At 45.2% G+C, this 27,531-nt stretch overlaps 1 protein-coding gene across 11 annotated transcripts in view; it reads right to left on the reverse strand.

Annotated features, from left to right (window-relative positions):
• The window catches only part of SH3TC2 (SH3 domain and tetratricopeptide repeats 2), an 88,140-nt gene that overhangs the window by 17,156 nt on the left and 43,453 nt on the right, over window positions 1-27,531 (reverse strand). For 8 of the 11 annotated variants that reach the window (XM_053297784.1, XM_053297790.1, XM_053297789.1 and 5 more), the window contains 12 exons: window positions 27,074-27,193; window positions 23,802-23,906; window positions 21,925-22,052; window positions 16,360-16,465; window positions 14,868-15,011; window positions 14,061-14,256; window positions 13,220-13,293; window positions 12,050-12,245; window positions 5,334-5,470; window positions 4,718-4,759; window positions 2,914-4,623; window positions 2,625-2,805 (listed from right to left, as the gene is read on the reverse strand). In XM_053297784.1, coding sequence (XP_053153759.1) covers window positions 2,625-2,805; window positions 2,914-4,623; window positions 4,718-4,759; window positions 5,334-5,470; window positions 12,050-12,245; window positions 13,220-13,293; window positions 14,061-14,256; window positions 14,868-15,011; window positions 16,360-16,465; window positions 21,925-22,052; window positions 23,802-23,906; window positions 27,074-27,193 — 3,139 coding nt within the window. Of the gene's footprint in view, window positions 1-2,624; window positions 2,806-2,913; window positions 4,624-4,717; window positions 4,760-5,333; window positions 5,471-12,049; window positions 12,246-13,219; window positions 13,294-14,060; window positions 14,257-14,867; window positions 15,311-16,359; window positions 16,466-21,924; window positions 22,053-23,801; window positions 23,907-27,073; window positions 27,194-27,531 lie in introns of those variants that run through there. The other 3 variants (XM_053297788.1, XM_053297787.1, XM_053297794.1) reach the window with 3 other exon arrangements.

Raw genomic sequence — 27,531 nt, forward strand, 5'->3', positions numbered from 1 at the left:
ACAAGGCTTTTTCAGAATGAGAGATCGATATAATGGAAGACAAGGGTGGACTTAATCCAATTTATCTTTCAGCTGTGAATATGTTAAATTGTAAATTATTTTCTTCAATGTTCCCTCTGCCTCTGTAAACCTCTGCAGGGGTTAGGTAAGGTTGCACTCTCTTGCCTAACTGATTTCCCCTGTTCCTTCTTGTACTATTTATTTATTAATCAGCTGCAAATGGAGAGGTGGGGGCAGCGGGGGGAAATAAAAAAAAAATTGTGTGTCGTGCTTTGTGCAGCGCAATATTAATATCCATGTCCATGTGACAGAGTTATGTGCACACAATACCTTGAAAATGCCACCCAGGACAAAAATGTTTCCACTCACCTAGAATAAAAATTAGAGGGAACACTGCCTTCAGCACATGCCTATCTCCACCTATTTCCAAGGCATTACATATTTATTACGCCTTGCCATCTCTTCAAATTTTAGCAAGAACTGTTCCATGGAAAGCGGAGACTTCTTATGTTTCCTAATGGTTTTGTCAATACAGCAGTTCCCACTGAGCATTACTCAGAATGTCAGCCAGTTTGCTTTGGGACTTACTGTGCAGTGCACTGTGGGAAGTGTAAGACAGACCATGTTGTTTTGGATATGACACTGACATTTTAGGATTTCTTGTTTGTTTGTTTGTTTATCAAATGTGTAGATCGCCTCATTAAATGAAAATCTTAAAACAATTTAAAATGACAGTCTAGCTTAAAAGCTTGGGTTAAAAAACAAGTCCTTAGAGACTTTTAACAAGTTGGCAGAGATGGGAAGGCTCTTATTGGGAGTGCCAGAGTCTCAGGGCAGCAACAGAGAAGGCCCATCCCTGCATAGCCAGCAGACGAGCTGGTGGCAACTGCAGATGAACCGCTCCAGATGATCTCAATGGGCAGTAGGGCTCATGGCAAAGAAGATGTTCTCTTAAATACCCAGGGCCTAATTTGCTTAGGCCTTTATAGGTTATAACCTGCAGCTTATATTTTGCCTGGAAACTTACTGGTAGCCAGTTGTCTACCTTACTGCTTCAGCCTCCATAGTTCCAACGGAACAGCCTCCGTAGTTCCATAGGGACCCATTTTGAAGCAGGTCAGAGAGAACGCTTAGGAGTGATCATGCCTGCTGCCCTGGTGAGTTTGCTATTCAAATTCTCCACCAGGACATCAACAGGATCACTGGCAGAGCCAACACTAAATACTTCCAAGACTTCTTGGAATCTTATTGGATCCAATAACCTTCTTGGGCAGACCATCCTTATAGGCCCCTCACCCCTGTGGAGATGGGATGTGGTTGTAAGTCCAACCTTAACCAGATGGTGGTACATCCAGGACAATGGGGGAAATTACAGGAGTCCCTACCCATGGAACAACACCCTGATGAGGGTAAAAGAGCAGATCAAGTTTGTGACCAGCAATGTGCATCAGCCCCAAGACCACTTGGGCTAGGCCCATAGTTGTCATGGCTGCTCTGAACTCCTGAACCACCCCAGACAAATTGGTCCTGAAGTGAACATTGAAGTACACCACCACCACAAGCATGGGGGACTCCAACGCCAACCCTGAGACCAAGTCCATCAGCTCAGTTACGGACTCCGCTGGGCAGCAGATTGTCGGTACGCCAACAGCAGTCCAAGTCTATCCCTGGTCCCCAAACTAGTACGCACATTCTATATGGTCAAAGACTTCAACAGGGGTCCTGGCAAGGGAGATGTTCTTATAAACCACAGCCACTCCAGCTTCCCACCCATGTTCCTTCACCTGCTCCTCAGAGTACCCTGGAGGAAGAAGCTGGGACCAGACTTGGCCACCAGCCTCCCTCAACCAAGTCTCTGCAATACATACTAGATCAGCCTCTGTTTTAACATTTGAAGAAGAAAAAAAGTTAAAAGTAATAAAAATAAATTTGAAAGCATTGGACAACAGCAAAATCAATGAAATTTTAAAAACTAGCTGAACCTGCACAGATTATCTGTGTGCTAGGACTTTGTTGCTCTCCTGTCCCCTGCCACAGCCCCTGCTTTATTGCTCAGAGTCAGCTACTCACTCACTCACCCCCTCCCTGCTGCTCTCTCTCTTACCCACCCCCTCCCTGCCATTCAATCGACCTCTCCCCACTCTCTTGCTCGCCTGCCCACCCCCACCACTCGCCCGCCCCCTTCCCCGCCGCTCACTTGCTCACTCACTTTCTGCTTCCTCTCTCACTTGCCCCTCCCTGCTACACGCTTGCTCACTCGCCCCCTCCTGCCGCTCGCCCCCTCCCCACTGCTCGCTCACTCATCCCCTCCCTGCTCACTCACTCACCCGCTCCCTGCTGCTTGCTCACTCACTCACCCCCTACCCGCTCCTCTTCCCTATCTGTATATGGAATCCCCACTGCCCAATCACCACGGTTCTTCTGTTCTGTTGCCTTCAATTGATAAAGTATTGTGTGTGCAAGGCTTGCCACGTACGACCTTAGTGTATTATATAATATATAATCTTCTTTCTATATAATAATTATTATATAGAGAGAAGATTGTCAAACATGCCTCATTCACTTCTAGTGGTGGTTTGCCTTTCCAAATGCTTAGCTTAATGGTGAGCATGGTGCAGACTCACCTCATAGTATGTAGACTCTGATAGAGCTGGCTGAGAGTTTGCAGAAGTTGTCCTTCCATTTCTCTCTCCTGGAGCTGTTGGGCCAGCAATATTTGGTGCTCATGGTAGTTAATACAAGCTCCAGTATTTGGAGACACTTTGCTGTAGAAATGGCAGAGGGACTCCGTGACATGAAGCTGACCTGTATGGTACAGGGCAGGGTGCAAAATGTTTTGTTTTTAAAGTCAAGCAAACCCCAGAGAATGCCAATCATCACCTTAATGCACCTCCCCAAAGGCTGACTACTCACTTATCACATTGTGTGACTTCAGGGCAACTGCCAAGGCCAGCTCATAGAACAGCTTGCTTTCTTCTGTCTTGAGCCTCTCCACCTGGGATTGGGCCAACCACAGCAGTACATGCACCAGCTCCATCTGTGCATCATCACCACTCTGAAGTTCAAAATATAACCTAATGGCCTGGAGAAAGTAGAATTTCGCTAGCTGGTTTGCCTTGCAAGAGAGAGCTAAGCATCCAAAGTTGGATAAGGCAATTGCTTGGTTCCGCCTGTTGCCAGTCTCCCGGGCTTTATTTAAAGCCCATAAGTAGTTCTCTGCTGCCTTCTGCACCTGTCCTTCTCCTTTAAGTGCAATGGCTAGAAGGTTGTGAACAACCCCATCCTGTGTGACACTGTCTGTCTGTCGCAGAGAGCGCAGGAGACACAACATGATCTCTGAAGCTTTTTCCGGCTGACAGTTCAGAGCATACATCCACCCCAAAGAAAGAGAAGATTCAAAAGCTTCCTCCTCACCCATCACTTTGCCAAGGGCAACAGCTCTATCTGAATAATGAACAGCTCCCTGTAATATGCCCTGCTTGAGGTACAATCGGGATAAAACTCCACACAGGGCTCTCTCTGTGGACACAGATCCATTTTCTTGGGAGAAAGCCAACGCACAATTGAGATAAAGACAAGCTGAAGCAGGGATGCTGCTGCTTCTCTCTTGGACTTTCAGGAGTTTAGAGGCATTCTCAAGGACAATTCCAGCTCTCCAAATGGGAGTCAGTGCCCCCTTTACACCACTGGGGGAAAACAGCCTGGCTGATGCCAGAGCAATGCATGGTAAGTATTTTTTGTCATACAGGTAGGCCAGGATAGGCGTCATGTCTAAGGAGGGTACACTAGAGTCCTGGCTGGAGAAACTGGTACAAAGGAACTGCAAGCGTTCTGCAAATGGCAAGACCTCATCATATTTGCCCAGCTGCAAGAAGAGCCTAACGACAAGGAAGCAGGCCCGAACTTCCAAAGTCGTGTTGCCCACCACAATGGCTTCTCTCAGGATGTACATCACGACCTCTAGCTCATTCTCAGAACTGAAGCAGTGACTAGGCAGGCAGGTCAGAAGGGCCACCCCTTTCCCAATCATAGGTAAGAATTTTTGCTTCATCTTCTGCTTCAGATAAATGGCAGCAAGGTTTGTGTGCAATGAGGTCAACAGGGGCAGGTCTTCAAACCCCTTGTCCATAGTGCTCATGGCTTCCTCAAAATAGACCCGAGCTTGAGAGAATTTGGCCCTTTTCACACAAAGACGGCCCAAAATAAAGCATATCCGGATGTGAGCCCAAGCAAGGTGACCCTTCTTGGCCCAGTTCCTGGATGTCTCCAGGTATAAGTCTAGTTCCTCCTCACTGGAGAATCCATAGAAGGTGGAACTAAGGAAGGAAAAAGAGATATCGTAGAGACTTTGGAAATGGGCCACATAGCCATCTTGGTTGAGGAAAGTCAATATAGGGTCAAAAACGTCAGAATCTTCCATGTGCCCGGCATTCAGGTCAATAAAGAACTTGGGGTCATCAAGGTCATCTGGTTCCGGCAGCAGTAAGTGTTCCAAGCCAGAAGGTGAAGACTCACCAACTGGACTGGACTGCTCTGAATCACTAAGGGTGGGCAAACGATTAGTAGCCTGCTTCCCCCAATCCTCGAACATCCAGACATCCTTAAATCCCTGCACAACTGCATCTGAAAGAGATAGGCAAGCCACAAGGAAATGCTTCCCCTCAAAGAGATACATTGGGGGGGGGCAGAATTCATCTTTCTTTTTATCCATACTCACCTGATGCCATTTGTGGGTACATCATTACAGGTTCAAAACCATCTGTGTGAGCAAAAGAAACAAAACAAACATGCAAGGTGCATATTTTGTTTTCCAGACCTCTAAAGAATGGAGTTTCAATACCATTTGAGCAAGATAGACTACTTTCAGTGAAAAGCAGCTGAGGGTCTCAGTGGTAACTAGCTGACCCTATCCTGCCTTTATCAGACTATACAACCAAAAGAACAAAGCTACATGTACAAGTCATCTACTTCCTCCATTTTATCTGACAGTGATTACTGATGCTGAAGCAAAACATGAATGGAGAGGACAGGCAGGAGAAATGGCACGCTTGAGGGGAAATGCAGCACTGACGATCCATGAGAAGAGCCATGAGGGGGTTAGTGGGGAGAGAGGGCTTAGCTCAGACGAGCAGGGCGGCAGCCCTGGGCGGCCAGATCGGCGCCCTCCGCGAGTGCACAGGGCATGCTGGAGAGACCCCCGAGCTGGGAGGCTGCTTTTGAGCTTCCCGGTCAGCGGTTTACTTGTGCGTTGCTGCTAGCCTCCGCTAGCCCGATTTTCTCCCATCGTGTGAATAGCCGCAGTGTGTGAGTTGGAGTGAAAGGAAAATACTGACCAAGCCTGTACACAGAGGTGATGTCTGTCCGTGCCCATTCACTGAGAAGATTACTGTAATGCAGCTCACTGCCATTGCATGGAACCTGGAGAAAGGAGGCTATTTCTTCTTCACTGAAAAATGCTGGACCCTTTTTCCTGTGTTGAGGATGAAAAATGAGTGAGACCCAGTTAGTGATATATCCTTCCATCCCACTGACATGTAATCTAGTTCCTTGTTGTTGCAAAGAGACACAGAAAGGCTCCAATCCCATGAGATTTGTAATCTTTCAACGCTCTACCTAGCTATTCCTTGCTATAAAGCAGCCTTATAAAACTCCATAAACTCAGCCAAGGAAGTGTTACATGAGTTGAATGCCTTGCATTCCAAGGCAAATCTGCTTTGGCCTCTGTTACACAGCAGAACTACATCCCAGAAAAGCAGTGAAGTGTCTAGGTCCTGACTGGAAACAAAGCATTGGGAGAGAATGGTCTTCTTGCATTTTGGAAAAAAGGTAATGGACAAGTTCCAAATCATGTGCTTCATTAGCATCCTGTCTGATACAAAAAACAAAGCTCTTGGAGCCATTATGTTGGGCAGTTAACATAATAGCGCCAAGGTGCCTTCTCCTGCAGCACCTGCTCCTCCGAGAGTCCCTGCTTCTTCCTGAGAACAGACAGATCTAAACCATCTCTTGGGTCTTGACCCTCAACAGTCAGTAAAGGTAAAGTTGTATCATCGAGTTGATGTCGACTCCTGGCAATCACAGAGCTATGTGGTTGTCTTTGGTAGAATATAGGAGGGGTTTGTTTGTTTGTTTATACATTTTTATACTGCCCAAAACTTACGTCTCTGGGTGGTTTACAACAGAATAAAAACAAAGTAAAACATTAGTTATGACAAAAATGAAAAATTTAACACATTACAACAATTTAAAATTTTTAAAAGAATATTTTAAAACAGCATTAAAACCATTAAAACAATATTAATTAAAAGCCTGGGTGAACAGATGCGTCTTTAAAGACTTTTTAAAAGCTGTCAGAGATGGGGAGGCTCCTATTTCACTAGGGAGCGCATTCCAAAACCTCAGGGCAGCCGAGCAGAAAGCCCGTTCTTGAGTGGCTACCAAAAGAGCTGGTGGCAGCTGCAGACGGTTTACCATTGCCTCCTTCTGCAAAGTGTGAGATGATGCCTTTCAGCACCTTCCTATATTGCTGCTGCCAGATATAGGTGTTTCCCATAGTCTGGGAAACATAGTCTGGGAAACATACCAGCAGGGATTCGAACCAGCAACCTCTTGCTTGCTAGGCAAGTCATTTCCCCACTGCACCATTAGGTAAAGGTAAAGTGTGCCATCAAGTCACACAGGAAGGGTTTACCATGGCCTTCTCCCACGCAGTATGAGATGATGCCTTTCAGCATCTTCCTATATCACTGCTGCCCAATATAGGTGTTTCCCATAGTCTGTACCTCCATCTTATTTGGATTCAACCTCAGTTTGTTATCCCTCATCCAGTCCATTACAACCTCCAGGCAGGCATTTAGGGAAGTTATGCCATTTCCTGGTCAATAGGGAGAAATAGATTTGGGTGTCATCAGCATATTGATAACACCCTGCACCTAATCTCGTGATGATCTCTCCCAGTAGTTTCATGTAGATGTTAAAGAGCATTGGAGAGCAACTATTTTTAACCTGACTTGTGGCTTTAAATTGTTTTAAGGTTTTAATTTCTGTTTTAATTTGTTTACATTGCTGTAAACCACCCAGAGATGGAAGTTTGGGGTGGTGCACAAATATAATAAATAAATAAAATGTATATGCCGCCCCAAACTCATGTCTATGGGTAGTTAACAGTAAAACAACACAGATTAAAACAAAATCAAAATATTACAACAATTTAAAATTTAAAAACAATGATACATTCTACAAGTCTGCCTGGATGAACACATGTATCTAACAGCCTTTTAAAAAGCTCTTATTTCAGCAGGGAGTCCATTCCAAAGCCTCGGGGTGGCAATGGAGAAGGCCCATCCCTGAGTAGCCACCAGATGAGCTGGTGGCAGCTGCAGATGGACCTCCCCAGATGATCTCAATAAGCAGCGGGACTCATAACAAAGAAGGCGTTCTCTTAAATAGCCTGTGCCTAAGCTGCCATTATATCATTAAAGGTGACTAATAAAAATAATAAGCTGGCAGGCTTATTTTATGATGAAAGGGCATTTAAAAGTTCCATTTCTATAAATGAAGAAACATAATCAATAGCCATAACATTCATCATCAGTTGAAACTGGAAGGAAAATCTCACTCAAAGGAAATTTTTCCCCAGAGTATTAGCAAAAGAAAGCTCCTGAGGGAGACAACAGTGACATCTTGTGGTGTCACCATTTCACACATATCTATTATACACATACATACAAAAGTTGTTTCCCCACACTCACATGATGCAAATTGGTTCCTAGCACAAATGCACCTTCACTGGCTGAGACATATTTGATTTCTAAATTATCTCCTGAATGAACACCATTCTCACATGTAACATGAAAGTAAAACACAATGAGATCATTCACACAATGAAAGACTCTGTTCTACCCAGGTTTGGGAGTTCTGTGTGCTGCCAATTTTCAGTTGTATGGAAGCAAGGTAGGAGGAAAACCTGCGTAGAAGTGATTGTGTGGAGGCAGAGTAGAAGGAAAAGCTACCCAGATTTTCTTCCTACCTTGCTTCCACACAACCAAAAATTGGGGGCACACACAGCTCCCAACCCTGGGTAGGACACAGCTTTTGACTGTGTGAATGACCTCAAGGGCTGACTAATCAAGCATCCACATTAGGAGGGTCAGAGGGGACATGCTGGGAGCCTGCATGCTGTGCAAAAAGGCCAATACTTCCAATAGCAGCTCACGCCCTAGAAGCACTCTGTAAGAGCAGACACACATTATGAGGGTCAGTGGCCTGTTTCTGCTCTTACAGAGCACTTCTGGAGTGCAAGCAGTGTTCAGCAGTATTAGCCCCCTTGGGCAATAGCACAAGCACAGTGGGGCTGGAGGAGCTGAGTATGGGCTCCCAGTGTGGCCCATGAAGACCCTCCCAACGTGCCTGCTTCATTCATCAGGGTGTCAGTCGCTGAATCACAGAAGGATTCTAGACAACCCACAAGCAACCAACCGCGTGATTTGGAAGAGTCTGAGACATCTTAGTCCAGTGAGAATGTACACATCAAGTATGTCAGGGCAGCTGAGAATGAAATATAACTTCCTTGGGATTTAGTTTCCCTTAATCACATATCTAGGATCTATCAAGAATCTCAAGGTTAAAGCTGACTAAATACAATTGCATTTTATCTATATTACCTTTAGGTATGGATGCCGTGAAACTGGGGACAGCAATGGTTAGTGTTTGTATTATTAATGAATGTTTCCCTTTTTAAAAATAAAAATGTTATTTTCTTTTCTTTGTTTTCCATCAGCAAGATGGTGGCCTATGTATCGTCAATTTTACATAGGAGCTTAAGTATTTATAGCAGTTTGCTTGCTCCATTTTGTTGAAATAATAATAATAATAATAATTCAATTTCTATACCGCCCTTCCAAAAATGGCTCAGGGTGGTTTACAAAGAGAAATAACAAATAAGATGGCTCCCTGTCCCCAAAGGGCTCACATTCTAAAAAGAAACATAAGATTGGCACCACCAGCAACAGTCACTGGAGGGTACTGTGCTGGGGGTGGCTAGGGCCAGTTACTCTCCCCCTGCTAAATAAAGAGAGTCACCATGGTAAAAGGTGCCTCTTTGCCCAGTTAGCAGGGGGGAGGATATCTATTCATTTTATGCACTGTGGTACATAAATGCTGCCAATAACTGCTCAGCTTACAATTCTATTAGTACTTGAATAAAAACAATGATTTAAGAACAGCATAAGAGACTTAAATGTGTTTTTTAGCATCTAGTGTGCCAATTTCCTAAGACAAGGTTGCCAGCCATCCTCACCGTTTTATGAGCACCTATCATGGGGGGGAAGGAAACCTACAGTAAGGGATCAAGCAAATTTCTTTAGACATCTTGCTTAAACTTTTCCTACTGTTGCCACACTAGGGCCATTATCTATGCTCTCCTCTCTGCCGCACACAGAGGGGTCATTCACATGACCAAGTGGGGGGGGGGGCTGGCTGAACTCACCTTACCCCCAAACAAGAGCTTGTCTGATGCTGGGAGCCCCAAACCATGCTCCCAGATGATCTATGGTGTGGAGCAGAACTGAGCTCCAGTGGCTGGGACGACGCTTTCTAGCCTCTGGATATCCCACAATGCACCTTGTGACATGCACAATGAATTCGAGGATTCTCCCAAATCTGTGTCCGCTGGGTCTGAACGTAGCCCTAGCAAACACACGATCCAAGAGGGTTAAGGGCTTGCTCGAGCACTTAACCCTGGCTAAGAGCTGGGTTTCAAAACTGGGCTGAGTGGTACTCTCCGCCAGGATTGGGCCCAAACCTGGCGGTTCTCCCATACAGCCTAATCCAGTCTGGGCTTCCCTGGCCGGGTTAGGATGCATGTGAGAACAGCCTCTCTGAGTGTCTTTTGCTTGAGCCCTGGCTCCACACCTATTCTTTACAGCAAGGTGATACCTGAACTGGAGCAAACCCTAAAACTGAAATCCAGCCCTGGTGCCACAGGTGTACTAGCTGAATCTTCCCTGAAAAGATATCCCAGGGCTTTTACTGGTTTATAGATCTCTAGCCAGAAGATAAACTACCTGAAGTGGATTGAATTGACTTTACTGTTGGAAGTGTTAATTGCCAGCTGAGGGTTTGTTTGTTTTGATTTGTAAACTGCCTCTCTAACCTGATATAAAGCAACTTTTGCTTTGTCCTTTCTTTACATGGTGAATCTTCAAACTTATAAACTTGCAACTATTGCAATCAGAGATTGCTGCAATTAAAGAATACCATCTTTAGTCACTTTGTGTTGCCTTTCTGTTAGTTAACAAGCACCTGCAGCAAATGATGATTTGAGAGGCTCAAATGATTGCTTGAGAGGCTCCCAGAATATTGCAGCAAGATTCACTAGATCATAAGCCATTTCTGGCAGCCTTGAAAATGTCAGCCCTTCCTTAAACAAGCTTCTCCCCCCACCCAGCTATACTTACATCTGAGAGAGACATTTTCCTAATATCCAGCCTAACTGCCAATTTACTCTAAAACAAGCCTGATGCTACTATATCCCCATTAGCTGTGAGCAAAGCTCTATGCACTTTTGATGCACGAAGGGCCCTCCATGTGAGCAGATGTCAGGACATGCACCATGCATGCAATGGAAATGCCTACATAGAGCTTTCCCCAGTACTGAAGTGGAAGGAGCATTACCTGCTCATATGGAACATTCTGTTTCAGAACTCCCACAGGACAGAGCTACAGAGCTTGCTGGCAACAGCAAGCCATTTTTTTGCATACTGTAGAATCCTGACAGTTAATTAAAATTCATGGCAAGAGAGGATGCTAATTATCCCAACTATACTAATTATATGCTAATGATACAATTTTGCCCCAAACCAGCTGAAGAGAAGTGCCAGCTGTAGGGACTGCATTAGAAACACCTATTTTCGCATCACCTCAAATCACATGGTTTGCAATTAAAAGAACTATAATCTCTGTTTTCATTTTAAAAAGATTTATAGTTTTCACAGATAAAAACAAACGCTTAAAGCTTCAACCTTTGACTACAGTATACCATGCAGCTTCAGGAGCATGGGAACAATCAAAAGAGGAATCCAAAACATAGCAAATTAAAACCAAACCCAGATTTTAAGGGTCAGTGGTTTTTTTGGTGTGTGTTTTTTTTAAATGGTGGGGAGGAAAGACTCAAGAACTCAAAAGATTTGAAAATATGAATTAAAGAGCCCTTTCTCATGAGCAGTGACAAAGGGCAAGAGGATTAGCAGGGAGGAAACTTTAAAAAGCTTACCTCCCCACAGACAATCCAGGGCTCCCTCTTCAGCGGACAGAGCACTGCCCAGACGATTACGGGCTGCTCCTGGTAGTTGGGGCGGGGGGTTGGGGTGCTGGGATGCGACACCACATCCCCTGGAGTGCCCATAATGCACCATGCAAGCTCGTGGTGCATTATGGGAATCTCCGCTCCTCTCCTCAGAGCTGGCCCGGATCCTTGCTGTCTGCAGACGATTGCAGAAACAGGGTTAGAAGAGTGTGCATTCTCCTAACCTTGTTTTAGAGGGTGGCTGCCTAAGCGGTTCATATGTGCAGGCAAAACCATGGATTCCTTCGCCCAGTTTTGCCTGTGCGTGTGAATAGCTTCAAAGGGTGAAAAGTAAATATATGTCCTCCTTTGTGTCTTTGCGCCAACTATTGACTTTTTTGCTCCAACTATTGACTCTGGATTTTGAACATGTTCCAGATTTGTTTCCCTCACAATGGTATTCTGAGGCCGGGATATTCTGGAGCAGCTCAGTTTAGCAAATCAATTCAAGTAATGAACAGACACTAGAATAAACTATATCATAGTTTTCATCACATTCCTTGAGATGCTTTTTTAAACTAAAAAAATACATAAATAAATAAGTAGCCCTGAGCAAAAGCATTTGTTTCTCCGCCTTCCCCTATCCACATTTCCATCACCCCACACAGAAAAGACTTCAAAATGGACTGCTACATGCATGCAGTGGACACTGATTCTGTCTTTACCTCCACCCATGAGTTTTTCCTATGGATACATAAAACTTACATTGGATCACAAGTCTTGGGAGAAACACACTTGGTTTGGACAAAGCCTATTGTCCCGCTAGTTGTGGATTTTCCTATAAACCACTGGAGGCCTGGAATGAAAAAGCCAACAGCGTCTATGATGTCACCTTTGCAGAAGCTCAACTCATCCCATCCTCTCCCTCTGTGATCCACTGTGGCCGTGCACCTCCCTTGGCCTGAGAAAAAAATGAAACAGCCTCACTTCAGCACAATGAACAATTGAACCTTTATCTCTTGGAAGCACAGTGTCCAGTGTCAGGGAAGGGCATGTTTATGATCTGAGTATGAAAACAAAGCCCCTTTGTGTCCCATAACATTTTTGTCTTCTCATGCTGCTTAGGCTTCACCTGAAAGCCCAGCTTGTTCTTCTTACTACCAGACAGCTGTCCACAGACAGCTGCACCAAATGCTCATTAATTTCAGTTTTCAGGGCAAAAGCAGCACTTTTGGGGAGGAAAAAAAAGTCTCCTCAGAAAACTCTATGACTCTTTGCCCTTTCTTGCACCTCATGCCATTTTCCTCTGATCCATTGTTTGGTACTAACTTTGCCTTAGTTAGATCTTCTTTCTCCTTCATGGAATGGTCTTAATTATGGATCACATCAGAAATGTGATGATGCCATGGTGATAAGCAGACAAGCAGAACTGACTATATGATGTCACTAAAGCAAAGTGAGGGCAATATTTTCTGAATTCATCAGATAGATAACAACAGCTGGTCACAAATGTGAGAGCAAATAAATTATGTTCGAAGTACAGATTTCTGAAGAGGTGGACAGTCATCACTTTTGCAACAATTCCTGAACAAGCAGGAAAAGAGAGAAGCACCTTTTGATGTTGATGGTATATGAAAATCACCTCCCCACCTCACCTTTTTTGTTTGAATCCTCAAACCCAATCTTCTTATGGCAAACAGGAGGGATTTTTTTTTTTTTTTTAGGATTACGTTCTTAGTTTAAGCCATACAAAGAGCAATGCAAACGGGATTTCCTTTCCATACTTTACACACTTAAAACTGCCTTTCCAAAGCACATTCCATTCCAGGCCATCTTAAAAATGCAACATTTCTCTCCTTTTTCAATACTCAGCAAAGAGAGAGATCTGGCTTAATCAAGTTGAACTTGAGGTTACACAAGCTGGGTTATACTTACTGATCTGCAAGGAGTCAGCTGAACTCATCTGTTTAGAGATGCCACAGCTCATTGGATAGTTCTTCAGAAACCACCTGTGAATGCAAAGCGCAGTGAACAAACACCTTGCTTCTTTCACACAACTGTTTCCTTGGCATCCTAGGTGGAAAGAATCAGTTGACATGTGTGTTCAGTGCTGCCAATTTACTTCCTTGCATGCCATGCCTTTTATAATTCACTGATGGAATTCATGGTGACAAGATACAGAACCTAGACTCAGTTAGTCATGACTAAGTACCACTGAAATAGATGAGACAAATTAGACATGGCAAATGGCAGTCGTTAATTTCAGTGGAACTTAATAATGACTAACTTAGACTGGATCATGCCCATGTGGTGACCGAGGGACACTAGCCTAGATGGCTTTTTTTTTTAAAGGTCACACAAATGTTTGGGATAAACACAAGAAGCAGATATAATTATGCCCAGCCTAAGAGCTTCCCAGAGACATCTGGCTTGCCACTGTTGGAGACACGAGAGCAGAAGGAACATATATTTATCTGACCTAGCAAGACAATTTTTATATGCTTTTTTATGATAATCCACAAAATGTACAATCAATATAAACACCCAATTGTCTCTAGAAGAAAATATGCTTCTAAGATTTGTTTCCAGGGAGAGTGTACAATATTAAATACTTACCACAGTAGGGGAGCCACAGCCCACCTCAATTTCAGAGGTAGGAATGGTGTCTTGTCTGAAAGTTTAACTCTCTGAATTAGTACAAGTGAACCTAGCATATTGCCACAAATTCTCAACATCGCTGCCCCATGTAACTGATTACCACAGGCACCCTACTTACTGGTAAAAGGGATGCGGCAATGGTTCTATATTTGTGACCGGGATAAGGCCCCTCTGATCTGTCAACAGAGATGTCCCTTCCCATTTAGTTTCATGCCCAATGTCTTTCACATGGACAAGTTCATCCTTGTAGAGCTTCAAATCTTCCTCTTCTTCTTCTGTCCGGTCACTGAGCATTGCCCGGGCAAAGAAGTTTCCTGCAGATAGAAGAAGAGAAAGAATTGCCATGGTTCTTGTCATGCCTGGGAGAATCTGGCTGACATACTGCACAATGTTACAAGTGCATTGTTAACATAATGCACACTCTTGCACATTTGTGGAACTCGTCCCACAGATGGCTCATTCTAAGAGAAGTGAAAGACGTTCCTCTTTCAAATGAGATGTAATATGGTTTGATATCATTTGAAATGTGACTATTTGAATATATTTTTAATACACAGTAGGATAATATCTTTATTAGGACCAGCTAAAATATCATGAAGTAGTCAGCAAGCTTTTGAGGGTTCTCCAGAAGTGTTTTTTTTAAAAAGCTGGGTATTAAGCAAAATAAGGGAGAAGGAACAAACAAAGTTGGGCATAAAGGAAAAGCCCCAAACGTCTGCAGTAAAAACAGTCTTGAGAAGCACTGGAGGCTTTATTTAGACTTAGTTAGATTAGCCTCTACTTTCACTTTGCATTGAAGGCCACTGGGACAAAGAAACAGAAGTGGCCATTTCCCCATTTCTTCAAAAAATATATCATCCAGCAGTTACGCAGATCCACCTTCAACACCAAGCAGAACACCAGGTTCCCTTGAGACCTGCCTCACCTTCCTGGAGCAGAAGACCTAGGTACATGGTAGTCATGTGATCTTCATCTACAGTAACTGCGATTTCTGTGTCTTCCACCAGAGCACAGTTCAGCCAATACTCTGGGGTGAAGAGAAGATGCTCCAAACAGCAAGCCACGTAACCTAATCAATCATACCAAAGGAAGAAAGCAGACGTATTTCGTACTTCCCAAAAGATGGAAACAGCACTGCCTATCTAAAGAAAACATTTGACCCAGAATATGAACCAGTCTTTAGGTCCACTTCATACAGTGTAGGGCCTGATAGGAAATAACCGAAAACAATGGGCAGAATCAGGCACATGGCTCACATGCTGTGGTTTTTGCCAAGTCGGCCTTTCTTTCTTTCTTTCTTTCTTTCTTTCTTTCTTTCTTTCTTTCTTTCTTTCTTTCTTTCTTTCCTTTCTTTTCTTTCTTCTGCCCCTAGGAACATAGGAACATAGGAAACTGCCATATACTGAGTCAGACCATTGGTCTATCTAGCTCAGTATTGTCTTCACAGACTGGCAGCGGCTTCTCCAAGGTTGCAGGCAGGAATCTCTCTCAGCCCTATCTTGGAGAAGCCAGGGAGGGAACTTGAAACCTTCTGCTCTTCCCAGAGTGGCTTCATCCCCTGAGGGGAAGATCTTGCAGTGCTCACACATCAAGTCTCCCATTCAGATGCAACCAGGGCAGACTCTGCTTAGCTATGGGGACAAGTCATGCTTGCTACCACAAGACCAGCTCTCCTTTCCTGACATGTTCCCAAGGGTCCTCCAGCCCACAGGGACATATTGTGGGCGTGGGGATCAGGGACAGTAGAGGGAATAGGGCTCAGCAAAAATCACTCCCAACACAGGTAGCATTCTAACATTCAGGCAGGGTTAGTCTGGATGCTGCTCGGTATATTTATTTTTAAAATTTACAGACCATCTCTCAGCAGAAAGCTCCTGAGGTGGTAAACAATATACTGTAATCAGTATAAATACATTTAGAAAAACCACAAGCAAAAAGTAAAGAATCGTAAAATACTTAAAAAACCCTATAACTGATTAACCAATCCACTAATCAGCGAATTAGTTAGTTTTCATTTCTTAAGCCTACTGATGACTATCAACTGTTGACCCACCAACTGTTCCCTGATTGAGCCACCCTAGCTCTTTGCCATGCATAGTTTAGTGTTCTTTTTCAAGTCTTCTGTGGGTGCACAGAGTCACTGTGGCTCTAGGTCTTCCCCTCTCTTCCTCACAGCTTCTCATTGAAGACAAAAGAACATGATGTCATTAGACTGGGCATAGCCCCATGCCTTCCTTGCATCCCTGACTGTTGGCAGTAGGGGATGGGTGGAGTGTTAAATATAAACTGGCAATGCTGTGTCTCTCGTAGTGAGGCACATGGTAACTTCTTTTAAGGCTCTCCCACCGTGCTCCTCCCTCATCTTATGTTGATGGAATGCCAATGCCCCCTGACCCCCTCAGTTTGATGCAATCTACCAAGTGCTAAGTATGTTGAAAACTTCCAGATTTCTTCAATAGTCTTGAAGGAGAGTAGAAAACGATCCTTCTGTGCCTGGATACACACCAGCCTGGCTGACAGCTCCTGAACAAGGAAAGGAAGAGTGGGAAAGCGTATGAGAAGCTACAGGTGTTAAGCAGAGAAATCCTGGAGCAATGCTTGTCTTGGCAATTATGGTGTGAAAAGTTAACACCTGCTATATCTTGCTTTTCCTAATTACGACAGTGTAAAGAGGAACATGGATTCTAGATGACAGTTCTACTCCCAAGGTCAAAACTATAGCAAGGGCAATGCAATCCAGGTTAGCCTTGCATAAAGGAAGAATAGCAGCAGGGGCTGGTGCAGGCGCCACCAGGGGGGCAGTGGGAGGTACCTTTAATTGTAAATTACTAGGCGCTTACCTTTCCTCCCCCTGCATCTGAAAGCTGTTTTGAGCAGCGGTGTGCCTCCCAGTACCCACTGCGGCGGAGGATCGGCTCTGCCACTCAGCTGGCAGAGGCCTTTGCGTGGCCAACAAATGGCCTCCATGCATGTGTGGAGGCCAGCTGAGTGGTGGAGCCGATCCTCCGCAGCCGGTGCTGGGTGACACACCGCTGCTCAAAAACAGCTTTCAGGTGCAGCGGGAGGAGAGGTAAAAACCTAATAATATAAAGTTAAAGGTGCCTCCTGCCACGCCACCTGGCGGCACCTGCACCAGCCGCAGCTGAGGATGAATGGGCATTCATTCTTATGATAAACTTGTCCGAGTGCATTTTGGTCCTGTAGGGAGTGGGCTTTGTGATTTATACAATTCACTGTGGTCATGCTGCTGCCCAGTACAGTGACAAGCATGACAGAAGTAATGAATGATTATATCTCTGGCTGGTTTATGCAGGCATGCCAAGGAGAAAGGCCGATAGTTCAGTGGTAAAATGCACGGCTTGCAGGCAGAAGACCCCAGCTTAAATCCTAGGCATTTCCAGTTAAAAAGACCTTGGACAGCAAGATTGAAAGGGCATCTGCCTGAGATCGTGGAATGCTGCTGCCAGTCAGTACAGACAATACAGAGTGAAAAAGACCAATGGTCTGACTCAGTATAGCAGCTTCATATAGTCATATTATCTATCTATCTATCTATCTAATTTGTACACTGCCCCAAACTTTCGTCTCTGGGAGGTTTGCAATAACATAAAACCAGTTAAAAACATACACAAAAACTTAAAAACAATTTAACAATTTTAAAATAACCAGTCACTAAAACCCAAAAATATTAGGAAGCTGAGAAAGTGTGGGCGAAAAGATGGGTTTTCAGGTGTTTTTTGAAAATTGCCAGAGATGGGGAGGATCGTATCCCAGCAGGGAGTGCATTCCACAATCTCGGGGCAGCAACCGAGAAGGCCCGTCTCTGTGTAGCCACCAAACGAGTTGGTGGTAACTGGAGTCGGACCTCCTCAGATGACCTCAATGGGCGGTGGGGCTTGTAATGAAGAAGACGCTCTCCTAAATACCCAGGGCCTAAGCCATTTAGGGCTTTGTAAGTTATAACTAGCATATAACTTTCGATAGTATCGAAAGCCGCCAAGAGATCCAAAAGGACCAACAGAGTCACACTTCCTCTGTCAATTCCCAATTGGAGATCATTCATCAGGCCAACCAAGGCAGTCTCCACCCCGTAGCCCGCCCGAAAACCAGTTTGAAATGGGTCTAGATAATCAGTTTCCTACAAGATTGCCTGGAGCTGAGAGGCCACCACCCTTTCAATTACCTTGCCCAGCCCTGGGAGGTTGAAAACAGGCCTATAATAGCTCAACTCTGAGGGATCTAATGCAGGCTTCTTTAGAAGAGGTCTAATGATTGCCAAGATAAGGAGGCATCCTACCCTCCCCCAGAAAATCATTTATGATTTCCACATTTATGATTGTCTACAACAACCTCCCTGCTAGATAGAACAAGCCATGTTGGACAAGGGTCAAGAGAATAAGTGGTAGGCCTCACCACTCCAAGCAGCTTGTCCACATCCTCAGGAGTCACAGACTGAAACCGATCCAGTCGAATCACATAAGAGGAATTTTTGGGCACCTCCAGCTCAGATATCAAATTAATTGTGGAGTCTCCATCTAGGTCGGCCCGAATCCGAGAGATTTTATCTGCGAAAAACTCTTTAAACACATCACAGCGGGTAACCGATTACTCCAAATTCACTTCAAGGGAGGGAGGGCAGATACTAGTCCCCTCACAATCCCGAACAACTCCGCTGAACATGAACTTGCAGAGGCAATATGGGCAGAAAAGAACCGCCTCTTTGCCGCATGTATTGCCTGAGCAGAGATCTTTAGATGTGCTCTATGTCGCAATCTGTCAGATTCGAGTCGAGTCTTCCTCCACCTGCGCTCCAGTCGCCTACCTTGCCGCTCCAGCCCCCGTAGGTCTTCCGTATACAAAGAGGCCAAATTTGAAGTGGGTCGGAGGGCACACTTGGGAGCAATCGTGTCTACTGCCCTAGTGAGCAAGTTGTTCCAATTCTCAAACAGGGCATCAACAGGATCACTGGCAAAGCCAGCATTGAATCCCTCCAAGGCTTCTTGGAATCTTACTGGATCCAATAACCTCTTCGGACAGACCATTCTAATGGGCCCTTCACCCCTGTGAAGGTGGGAAGTGGTCGTAAGTCCAACCTTAACCAGATGGTGGTCCATCCATGACAATGGGGAAATCACAGGAGTCCCCACCCACGGAACACCACCCTGATCAGAGTAAAATACCAAATCAAGCGTGTGACTTGCAATATGCATCAGTCCAGAGACCACTTGGGATAGGCCCATAGTTGTCCTGGCCGCTATGAACTCTTGAGCTGCACTGGACAGATTGGTCTCAAAATGAACATTGAAGTCCCCCAGCACCAAGAGTCTGGGAGACTCAAACGCGAGTTCCGTGACCAAGTCCGTGAGCTCAGTGAGGGATTCCGCTGGGCAGCAGGGCAATCCGTACAACAACAGAAGTCCCAATCTATCCCTGGTCCCAAAACTCAAGTACATACATTCAATATGGTCCGACACCCTAACAAGGACCCTGGTCAGGGAGATGTTATCCTTATAGACCACAGCCACTCCACCTCCCCGTCCACATCCCCTCACCTGCTCCTCTACAGAATATCCTGGAGGAAGAAGCTGGGACCAAACTGGACCACTAGCCTCCCCCAACCAAGTCTTGGTAATACATACCAGGTCGGCCCCTTCATCCATGATCAAATCACGGATGAGTTTAGATTTATTTTGGATCGACCTGGCATTACAGAGGAGCAGGGAAAGGCTATGTGGATTGTTGACAGTGCTCCCTGAGGTCAAAGAGCTGGCAGGACAGCCGGAAGGGGAGACAGCTATTAATTTTCTGACTACCCTTCCCCTGGAACGGCCTGCTGAACTGCCAACGTTACTTCTTCTATTCCCCACCACCACTGGGATAGCTGCCCCATAGTAAATGAAGACACCCCCTGTCCCCCCATCTCCAGATGAACCCAAACACATTACAGCAACTTTGACCCAAGTCTAAAACAGCTTAAAACTAAGTAAACAGAAGCCTTCACCCTTGTTCTCCCCTGAAGTGGCTCCCCCAACCGGTGGCAGACCTGCCACCACAAAGAGCCTTCCTATAAAGCCCAAAACTGAGCAGGTGACCCGAGGAACAGCTGAGTCACTCAGGGGCTGGTCCCAATCCTGCCCACACTTCCCACAGATGTTAACCTGAGGCTGCAGCCCCACAGGGGAAGCAACAGCAGGCAGGCAACAGCAGAAGGAACCCCAGCACCCACCTGGTCTCTCACTCCAGGCAGCACTGGGTGGGAGATACACTGAGGGAAATAAGTATTTGATCCCCTGCTGATTTTGTCCGTTTGCCCTCTGACACAGAAATGACCAGGCTATAATTGGAATGGTAGGTTTATTGTAGCTGTGAGAGACAGAATAACAACAAACAAACCCTCAAAAGCCCAGTGCCCAAAAGTCAGCGATGGATTTGCATTGTAGTGAGGGAAATAAGTATTCGATCCCCTATCAACCAACAAGATTTCAGGCTCCCAGGTGTCTTTTCACTATATGCAGGTAACAAGCTGAGATGAGGAAAACCCTCTGTAAGGGAGTGCTCCTAATCCCAGCTTGTTACAGTACCTGTATAAAAGACACCTGTCCATAGAAGCAAGCAATCACTCAGCTTCCAAACTCACCACCATGCCCAAGACCAAAGAGCTGTCGAAGGATGTCAGGGTCAAGGTTGTAGACCTGCACAAGGCTGGACTGGGCTACAAGACTATCGCCAAGCAGCTTGGTGAGAAGGTGACTACAGTTGGCACGATAACTCGCAAATGGAAGAAACACAAAATAACTGTCAATCTCCCTCGGTCTGGGGCTCCATGCAAGATCTCACCTCGTGGAGTTGCAATGATCATGAGAACGGTGACAAAGCAGCCCAGAACTACACGGGGGGGAACTTGTCGATGATCTCAGGGCAGCTGGAACCATAGTCACCAAGAAAACAATTGGTAACACACTACGCCGTGAAGGACTGAAATCTTGCAGTGCCCGCAAGGTCCCCCTGCTCAAGGTAGCACATGTATAGGCCTGTCTGCAGTTTGCCAATGCACATCTGAATGATCCAGAGGAGAACTGGGCGAAAGTGTTGTGGTCAGATGAGACCAAAATCGAGCTCTTTGGCATCAACTCAACTCGCCGTGTGTGGAGGAAGAGGAATGCTGCCTATGAGCCCAAGAACACCATCCCCACCGTCAAACATGGAGGTGGACACATTATGCTTTGGGGGTGTTTTTCTGCTAAGGGGACAGGACACCTTCACTGCATCGAAGGGACAATGGACGGGACCATGTACCATCAGATCTTGGGTGAGCACCTCCTTCCCTCAGCCAGGGCATTGAGAATGGGTCATGGATGGGTATTCCAGCATGACAATGACCCAAAACACACAGCCAAGGTAACAAAGGAGTGGCTCAAGAAGAAGCACATGAAGGTCCTGGAGTGGCCAAGCCAGTCTCCAGACCTTAATCCCATAGAAAATCTGTGGAGGGAGCTGAAGGTTCGGGTTGCCAAACATCAGCCTCGAAACCTTTCTGACTTGGAGAGGATCTGCAAAGAGGAGTGGGACAACATCCCTCCTGGGCTGTGTGCAAACCTGGTGGCCAACTACAAGAAACGTCTGACCAGACCTCTGTGATTGCCAACAAGGGTTTTGCCACCAAGTACTAAGACATCTTTTGTGAAGGGATCGAATACTTATTTCCCTCACTACAATGCAAATCCATCGCTGACTTTTGGGCACTGGGCTTTTGAGGGTTTGTTTGTTGTTATTCTGTCTCTCACAGCTACAATAAACCTACCATTCCAATTATAGCCTGGTCATTTCTGTGTCAGAGGGCAAACGGACAAAATCAGCAGGGGATCAAATACTTATTTCCTTCACTGTAGATGGACTTTCCCTTTCCCTACTGGGCTTATAACCAATTCCAAACATTACAGATACATTTGCTGCTCTAGAAATAATAGTAGCAACAGCTTTACCTTGAAAAGAGTGCAAACATCTTTATCGTCATTTTCAAGGGCCCACAATTTCTTTCTTGCTGCCTCTTGCAGCTGGGTATTGAGGCTCTGCCCAGAGCGACTCTTGACAGAAAATGAGAGGGCAATCTCTTTAAAATTAAAAAAGGAAAGAAAGAGAAATGAGCACTTAAAGGAGAGAAAATGCAGCACTTGGAACTATCCCTCCCCATGTTGATTATTCTGCATATATAGAGATCTCCATCACATTGCTATATGTCATGCATTAGAATTATGGGCTTATGACATTTCTGGAGACAAGCTTCCTGTTTCAAATGGTAGATGTCTGCAGGCAAAAACTGAGGTGACTTTAAAGTCCCGGAACTCCAACAGCTGGAGTGGCTTCAGGATAGTTCTGGAGACGTGATCCAGCAATGCTTGTGCTGACAATATCTGTCACTTCCAATATTTCACTGGTTACAACAAGGAGTTGAAAAGCACTGGGATACTTAGATTGTTCTGTTTAATCCGCCTGCATAACATCTTCCTCAGGTAACAGGCAGAAGTTGCTGTTGCCTGAAATGCCTGCTAGGGCCTACGAAGAACAAGACAGCTTACAAGAAGATGTTTGCCAGATCTAAAGTGAATCACTACGAGCTCAGGTATTCAGACTTCCTTTCTTTTCCAGCCTCTCGCAGTTACAGTACCAAATTAAAAGGGATTACTGCATTGCTGAAATCAACTGCTTCGCCCCCAGGGTCACTGGAGATCAGTCCGCACCTCCTACTTCCAAGAATAACGGCAGCTTTAGACATGTTTCCCTCCCTTACAAAGAAAAATTCCTTAAAGGATTTGTATAGCATTTGCAACTCAAATTCATTTAACTTTTGTTGCACATAACCTTTCTTTGTAGACAAATTCACAAGAAATTATCAAGAGGGAACTGGTGGCGGTTGTGGGAAGATGCACCTGAGAGAGGGAGCTCTTTTGTCTTTCTTAATCAGTTAAGATCCTTCCCATTAAACCTAAATGGGCCTTATGCATGAGTATTAAATAATATTGGATGTTGGAAAGGTGTACGGGACTTTAGTACTAGGGATGTGCACGGACTGCGAAGCCGTGGTCCAATGCCGGGGAGGGGGGGGGTCTCGCTTTAAGGGCGGGGGGGGTTTACTTACCCCTCCCGCCGCTTTTCCCCCTCCGGCGCTCCATTTTTCAGAGAAATTTTTGCGGAGGCAGCGTTCCTCCCTGCTGCCCCTGCCCCCTTGTTGGCTGGTAAAAGCGGAAGTAACTTCTGCACATGCACCCGCCGCTGGCACGCGCCTGCCACACAGCATGCACACACAATGTGTGACGTGTGAGGCATGCATGGCGGCGGCAGGCGCATGTGCGGAAGTTACTTCCGCTTTTACCGGTCAACAAGGGGGCAGGGGCGGCAGGGAGGAACACTGCCACCCCGAAAATGTCTCTGAAAAATGGAGCGCCGGAGGGGGCAAAGCAGCGGGAGGGGTAAGAACAACCCACCCCCCGCCCTTAAAGCGAGACCCTCCTGGCGTTGGACTGCCGGACCGGGTCATTTGCAAACCAGTTCACAGGCCTCTAACATGCCTGCAGACCAGTTTGTGCACACCACTATTTGGTACATCACTTGGCCCTGTTTGGTGCCCTCTGGACTGACTCCTGGAATGACAGGCCCTGGCCCACTACAAACTCTATTCTCCTGTGATCTCCTCTTTTCATATCTTGTTCTTGCAATGCCAACAGCAATGGAAGGCAAGCCACTGCACGCCTCACTATCTCTTCCTGAGAAAGGGAGTGCTGGTGTGTTCCTTTGTTGTTGTTGTTGTTGCTGTTGTTACAGTTGTTAAAGAACATAAAGCAGCAATGAGACAAACACTTACCATTTGGGAACCCTTCCCCTACTGCCAGTGACACGGACTCAGTTTCCAGAGGGCCCTCTCCTATCTGTGCAGTCTGATTTCCTGGATCCAGTTCCCTGGGGTTACCTGACAAGTCACCAGGCAGGCAGAAGGACTACTGTCAACTTTTTAGAGGAGGTACAGCAAGGGCATAATGAAAGGGGGCACATGGCTATCAGGAGCTGGCCAATACCAATTTGCCCATGTAGACTGGCAGCAGCTCCCCAGAGTCTCAGGCTGGTAGAAGCCGCTTTCCCAGCCCTGCTGCCTGAAAACCTTTAATTAGAGAAGGTGGGGACTTCACCTGGAAATTGATACATGCAAATCACATCCTCAACCACTGGACAATGTCTTGCCAAAGTGGGGGAGACTGTTCCCCACCCCTCACCCCAAAGTCCACTACTTCCCTTTAAAAATAAAATAAAATCCCTGACTTGCATTGATTTTCCACCCATTCATTTGAAAACCTAGACTTGGGATCCAGACCTGCCTAGATAGTTCTGAGGCAAAGTGGGACAGGATTCCTGGCCCACTTTGCCTCAGAATCCAGGATCTCTGGTCCAGCTGGGGGAGAGAAGATTTCCTCAGAATATTTTTGTTTTTAAATATGAATTTTTGTTGATTGCTTGCGGGGTGGGCAGAAATACTGCTGTTCTCAAGGGAAATGACATGCTGCTTTATCCAGCATTTTTAAACATCTAAAGTAGCAACCTTTGAGTGGTTTGACAAACAGGAGGAGTAGGGAGGGATATAAATGATGGAAATAATTTATAAAATAATAGATCTCCCATCCTACAATTAAGATTGGGCCTTTCTCAGAGTCCCATCACTAAAGGCAGCAGTGAGGAGCAGGGTCTTTTCTGCAGTAGCCCAGAGGCTTTGGAACAACCTGCTAGGAGAGGTGTGTTGCCAGTGAGTCTCATTGTTAAGGTTCAGGGGGCTTCCTGAGGCCTCTTTGTTTGGCGGGGGAAATTGAAGTTATAAAGCAGCTATATCTACTGAAGCTTATCACATTCCAGCAGGGTGGTAGTTGCTGCTTTTCGCTGCTGACATTTTCATTTTTATGGCTGCCTCTTTGTTTTTATTGTTTTGATGCTTTATGATGAATTTATTGTAAGCTGCCTTGAGCAAAGTGCAGAGGTGGGAATTAATGTTTTCAGTAAACAAGAAGACGGGTAAGATTGGAAGGGGAACTCTGACTCCAAAGTAAAAGAAAGCAAGAACAATTCCTGTAATTGGTTTAATGTAATACAGGCACCACAACACTGCCTTGAATGGCAGTTCACTTTCTCAGTAGCTTTTATAGATTCCTTTTTTTGCTTTCATGCTGATCTGGGTAGCAACGTGCGTCTATAGAAACCACCCTGGGGAAACAGGGGCCTCCTCGTTACTACTGTTCTTGAAGGAAAGGAGCTGATTTGCATAATACTTTGCTCATCGGTTTTCTGAGGGAAATTGAGATTTCTCATAACTGCTGATCTAGCCACGCTCATTCCACTTCACACATCATCAAGCATAGCCATAAAGCTCCTGGAATAAGGAAATTTAGGCAGCAATTTCACTAATGATGCCTGTGCCCCATTAAGAAAAATCCGGCATGCTCTTCTCCAGCTGTGCCAGGCAAACAGGATTAAAAACTGGGGCTGTGTCAGTGGGCAGGCAAGGCTTAGAAGACAAATGTGTGCCAAGACATACACAAGCTGTAATAATGCCATGCTTGTATAAGTAGGTTCACTTAAAATGCACCTTCTCCATTGTCAGCTTGGTAGTCTGTGAAACAAACTGGGATTGGATTTACATGGAACTGTCAACCACATTATAGCTGCAAAGGGAAAAAGATAGCTCGGTGGGTGCTCATTGAAGAGGCTTTTCTTACAGGAGAATGAAGCCTTCCATGTTTTTGGCTTTCCCTTTGAAGATTCCCAACGCACTTCATTAGAAAAAAGCAGGCAGACCTATTGCTGCCTCCTTTTTTCACAGGCTAATGGAGAAAGGAAGGGTGCAGGAGATGGGCCCAAGCACTTGAAATGAGCCAATGGCAAACCAAGCTGCACACTACTACGAGTATTGGCCAGGACCATTTATTGGCTTTCCTCTCCCTTGCCACCCTCTCAGAAAAAGAGCCTGAACTGAACAAAGAAAACATAAACAAGTCATCCTGAATTGCCCAGCAGCTCCAGGATGTTTCACATGCTTATATGGTAACCATGACTGCTGTGGTTACACCAACAGAACACCGGCATTTCTCACAGCAAACAGGCAAAGTGAGAAAGGCATACATGTGTCAAAAATGCAGTGGATGAGCACTAGGGAGCTGTGGCAAATCAGATTTCCCAACATATGTGCAGAAATATTTAGGGATGTGTATCTGCCCTTTATACTATCTATGTTTACTCTGGGAAATGTTGGCGTAATACTGATATAGCCAGCCACAGCAAACACAATTGTCATTTTAAGTGTGAAGTGCTTCTGAGGTACCATCCAGCCACAGGCCATGGCAGGGACAAGGTTTTGGCTCATCATTCCAAAAGACACATGCACACACACACATGTGCATGCACACACACACAAGCACATAGACATGTGCACAAATACAGAAACAAAAACAAAGCAGATTTGTACACATATCCACAAAAGTGAATACATTCAGTGTTAGTATATATGTCAATATGTGCATGTCATGGTCATTCTATAGATTTTGATACTTTGTAGAACCAGGGAGATCAGCCCGCCCTGGACTAAGCCTTCTGATTCATTCTACCAGACAATATCATTGAGACAGTTCCAGTTTCATGGCAATACAAAAATCCCCTCACTTCTTTTTTCATTCTTCCTCATTTTTATATCTACATAGCTTTTGCAACAGAGAATCCTCTCCCATTTCAATGTAGCAGGCAAGCATGACAACACTATCACAGTTACCATGAAATATTATTCCTCCCCATTATGACTACCATGACATTACTGCCACAAAACCCCTGCTAACTGGGCAAGGTGGCACTTTTCAAAGTGGTGGGTCTCTTACATTTATTGGGGCGGGCGGGATTATCCCTATTCAACCCATCATAATGTCCCTTCCAGAGCTGGTGTCTTGGTATTTCCTTTTAAACTGTGAGAACCATCTTCTCATTCCATCTGCTATATTCTCACTTGGAGAATTTGTTTTTGATGAAAAGTGATATACACATATTCTTAAAAATAATTTCAAAATGATAGGACTCTCAAATAATACCCCCACACACACACCCCAGTACCTGATGCCATCTTCTCCTCTTGGAAACATCTTTCTGGGGGTTCAGCTGTGTGCTGTTGCAGATTGGACCAACTGGCCAGGAACACAGGTTGGACAGAGGAACAAGAGGACGATTCTTCACCTGGGGAGCACATGGAACCAGGGAGCAGATTAGATGCAGGACAAAAAATAAATACTGTAATCGCAGAGCTTCAAGCGTCTCATTTTCATTCATCAGTCATGATGAGAGCAAGAAATTGACTCATCGCCATCACAAGGGATAGGACTTTTCTTTCATGCAAGCTTAGCGGCAGTGCTTGTCTGGCTGGTGAAACTGTCCCTTAGCCTTGCCAAACAAAATTGGTTAGGCATTTATTTTAGTCCCAACTGTTTTGAAAGAGGAACAATGTGCATTTAGATGAACTGAAACTAGTTTCATAGTTTGGATAAACTAATTTGAAGATGAAGGAATCATGCTGC

The sequence above is a fragment of the Hemicordylus capensis genome, chromosome 2 (assembly GCF_027244095.1).
Source record: "Hemicordylus capensis ecotype Gifberg chromosome 2, rHemCap1.1.pri, whole genome shotgun sequence".
NCBI lineage: Eukaryota > Metazoa > Chordata > Lepidosauria > Squamata > Cordylidae > Hemicordylus > Hemicordylus capensis.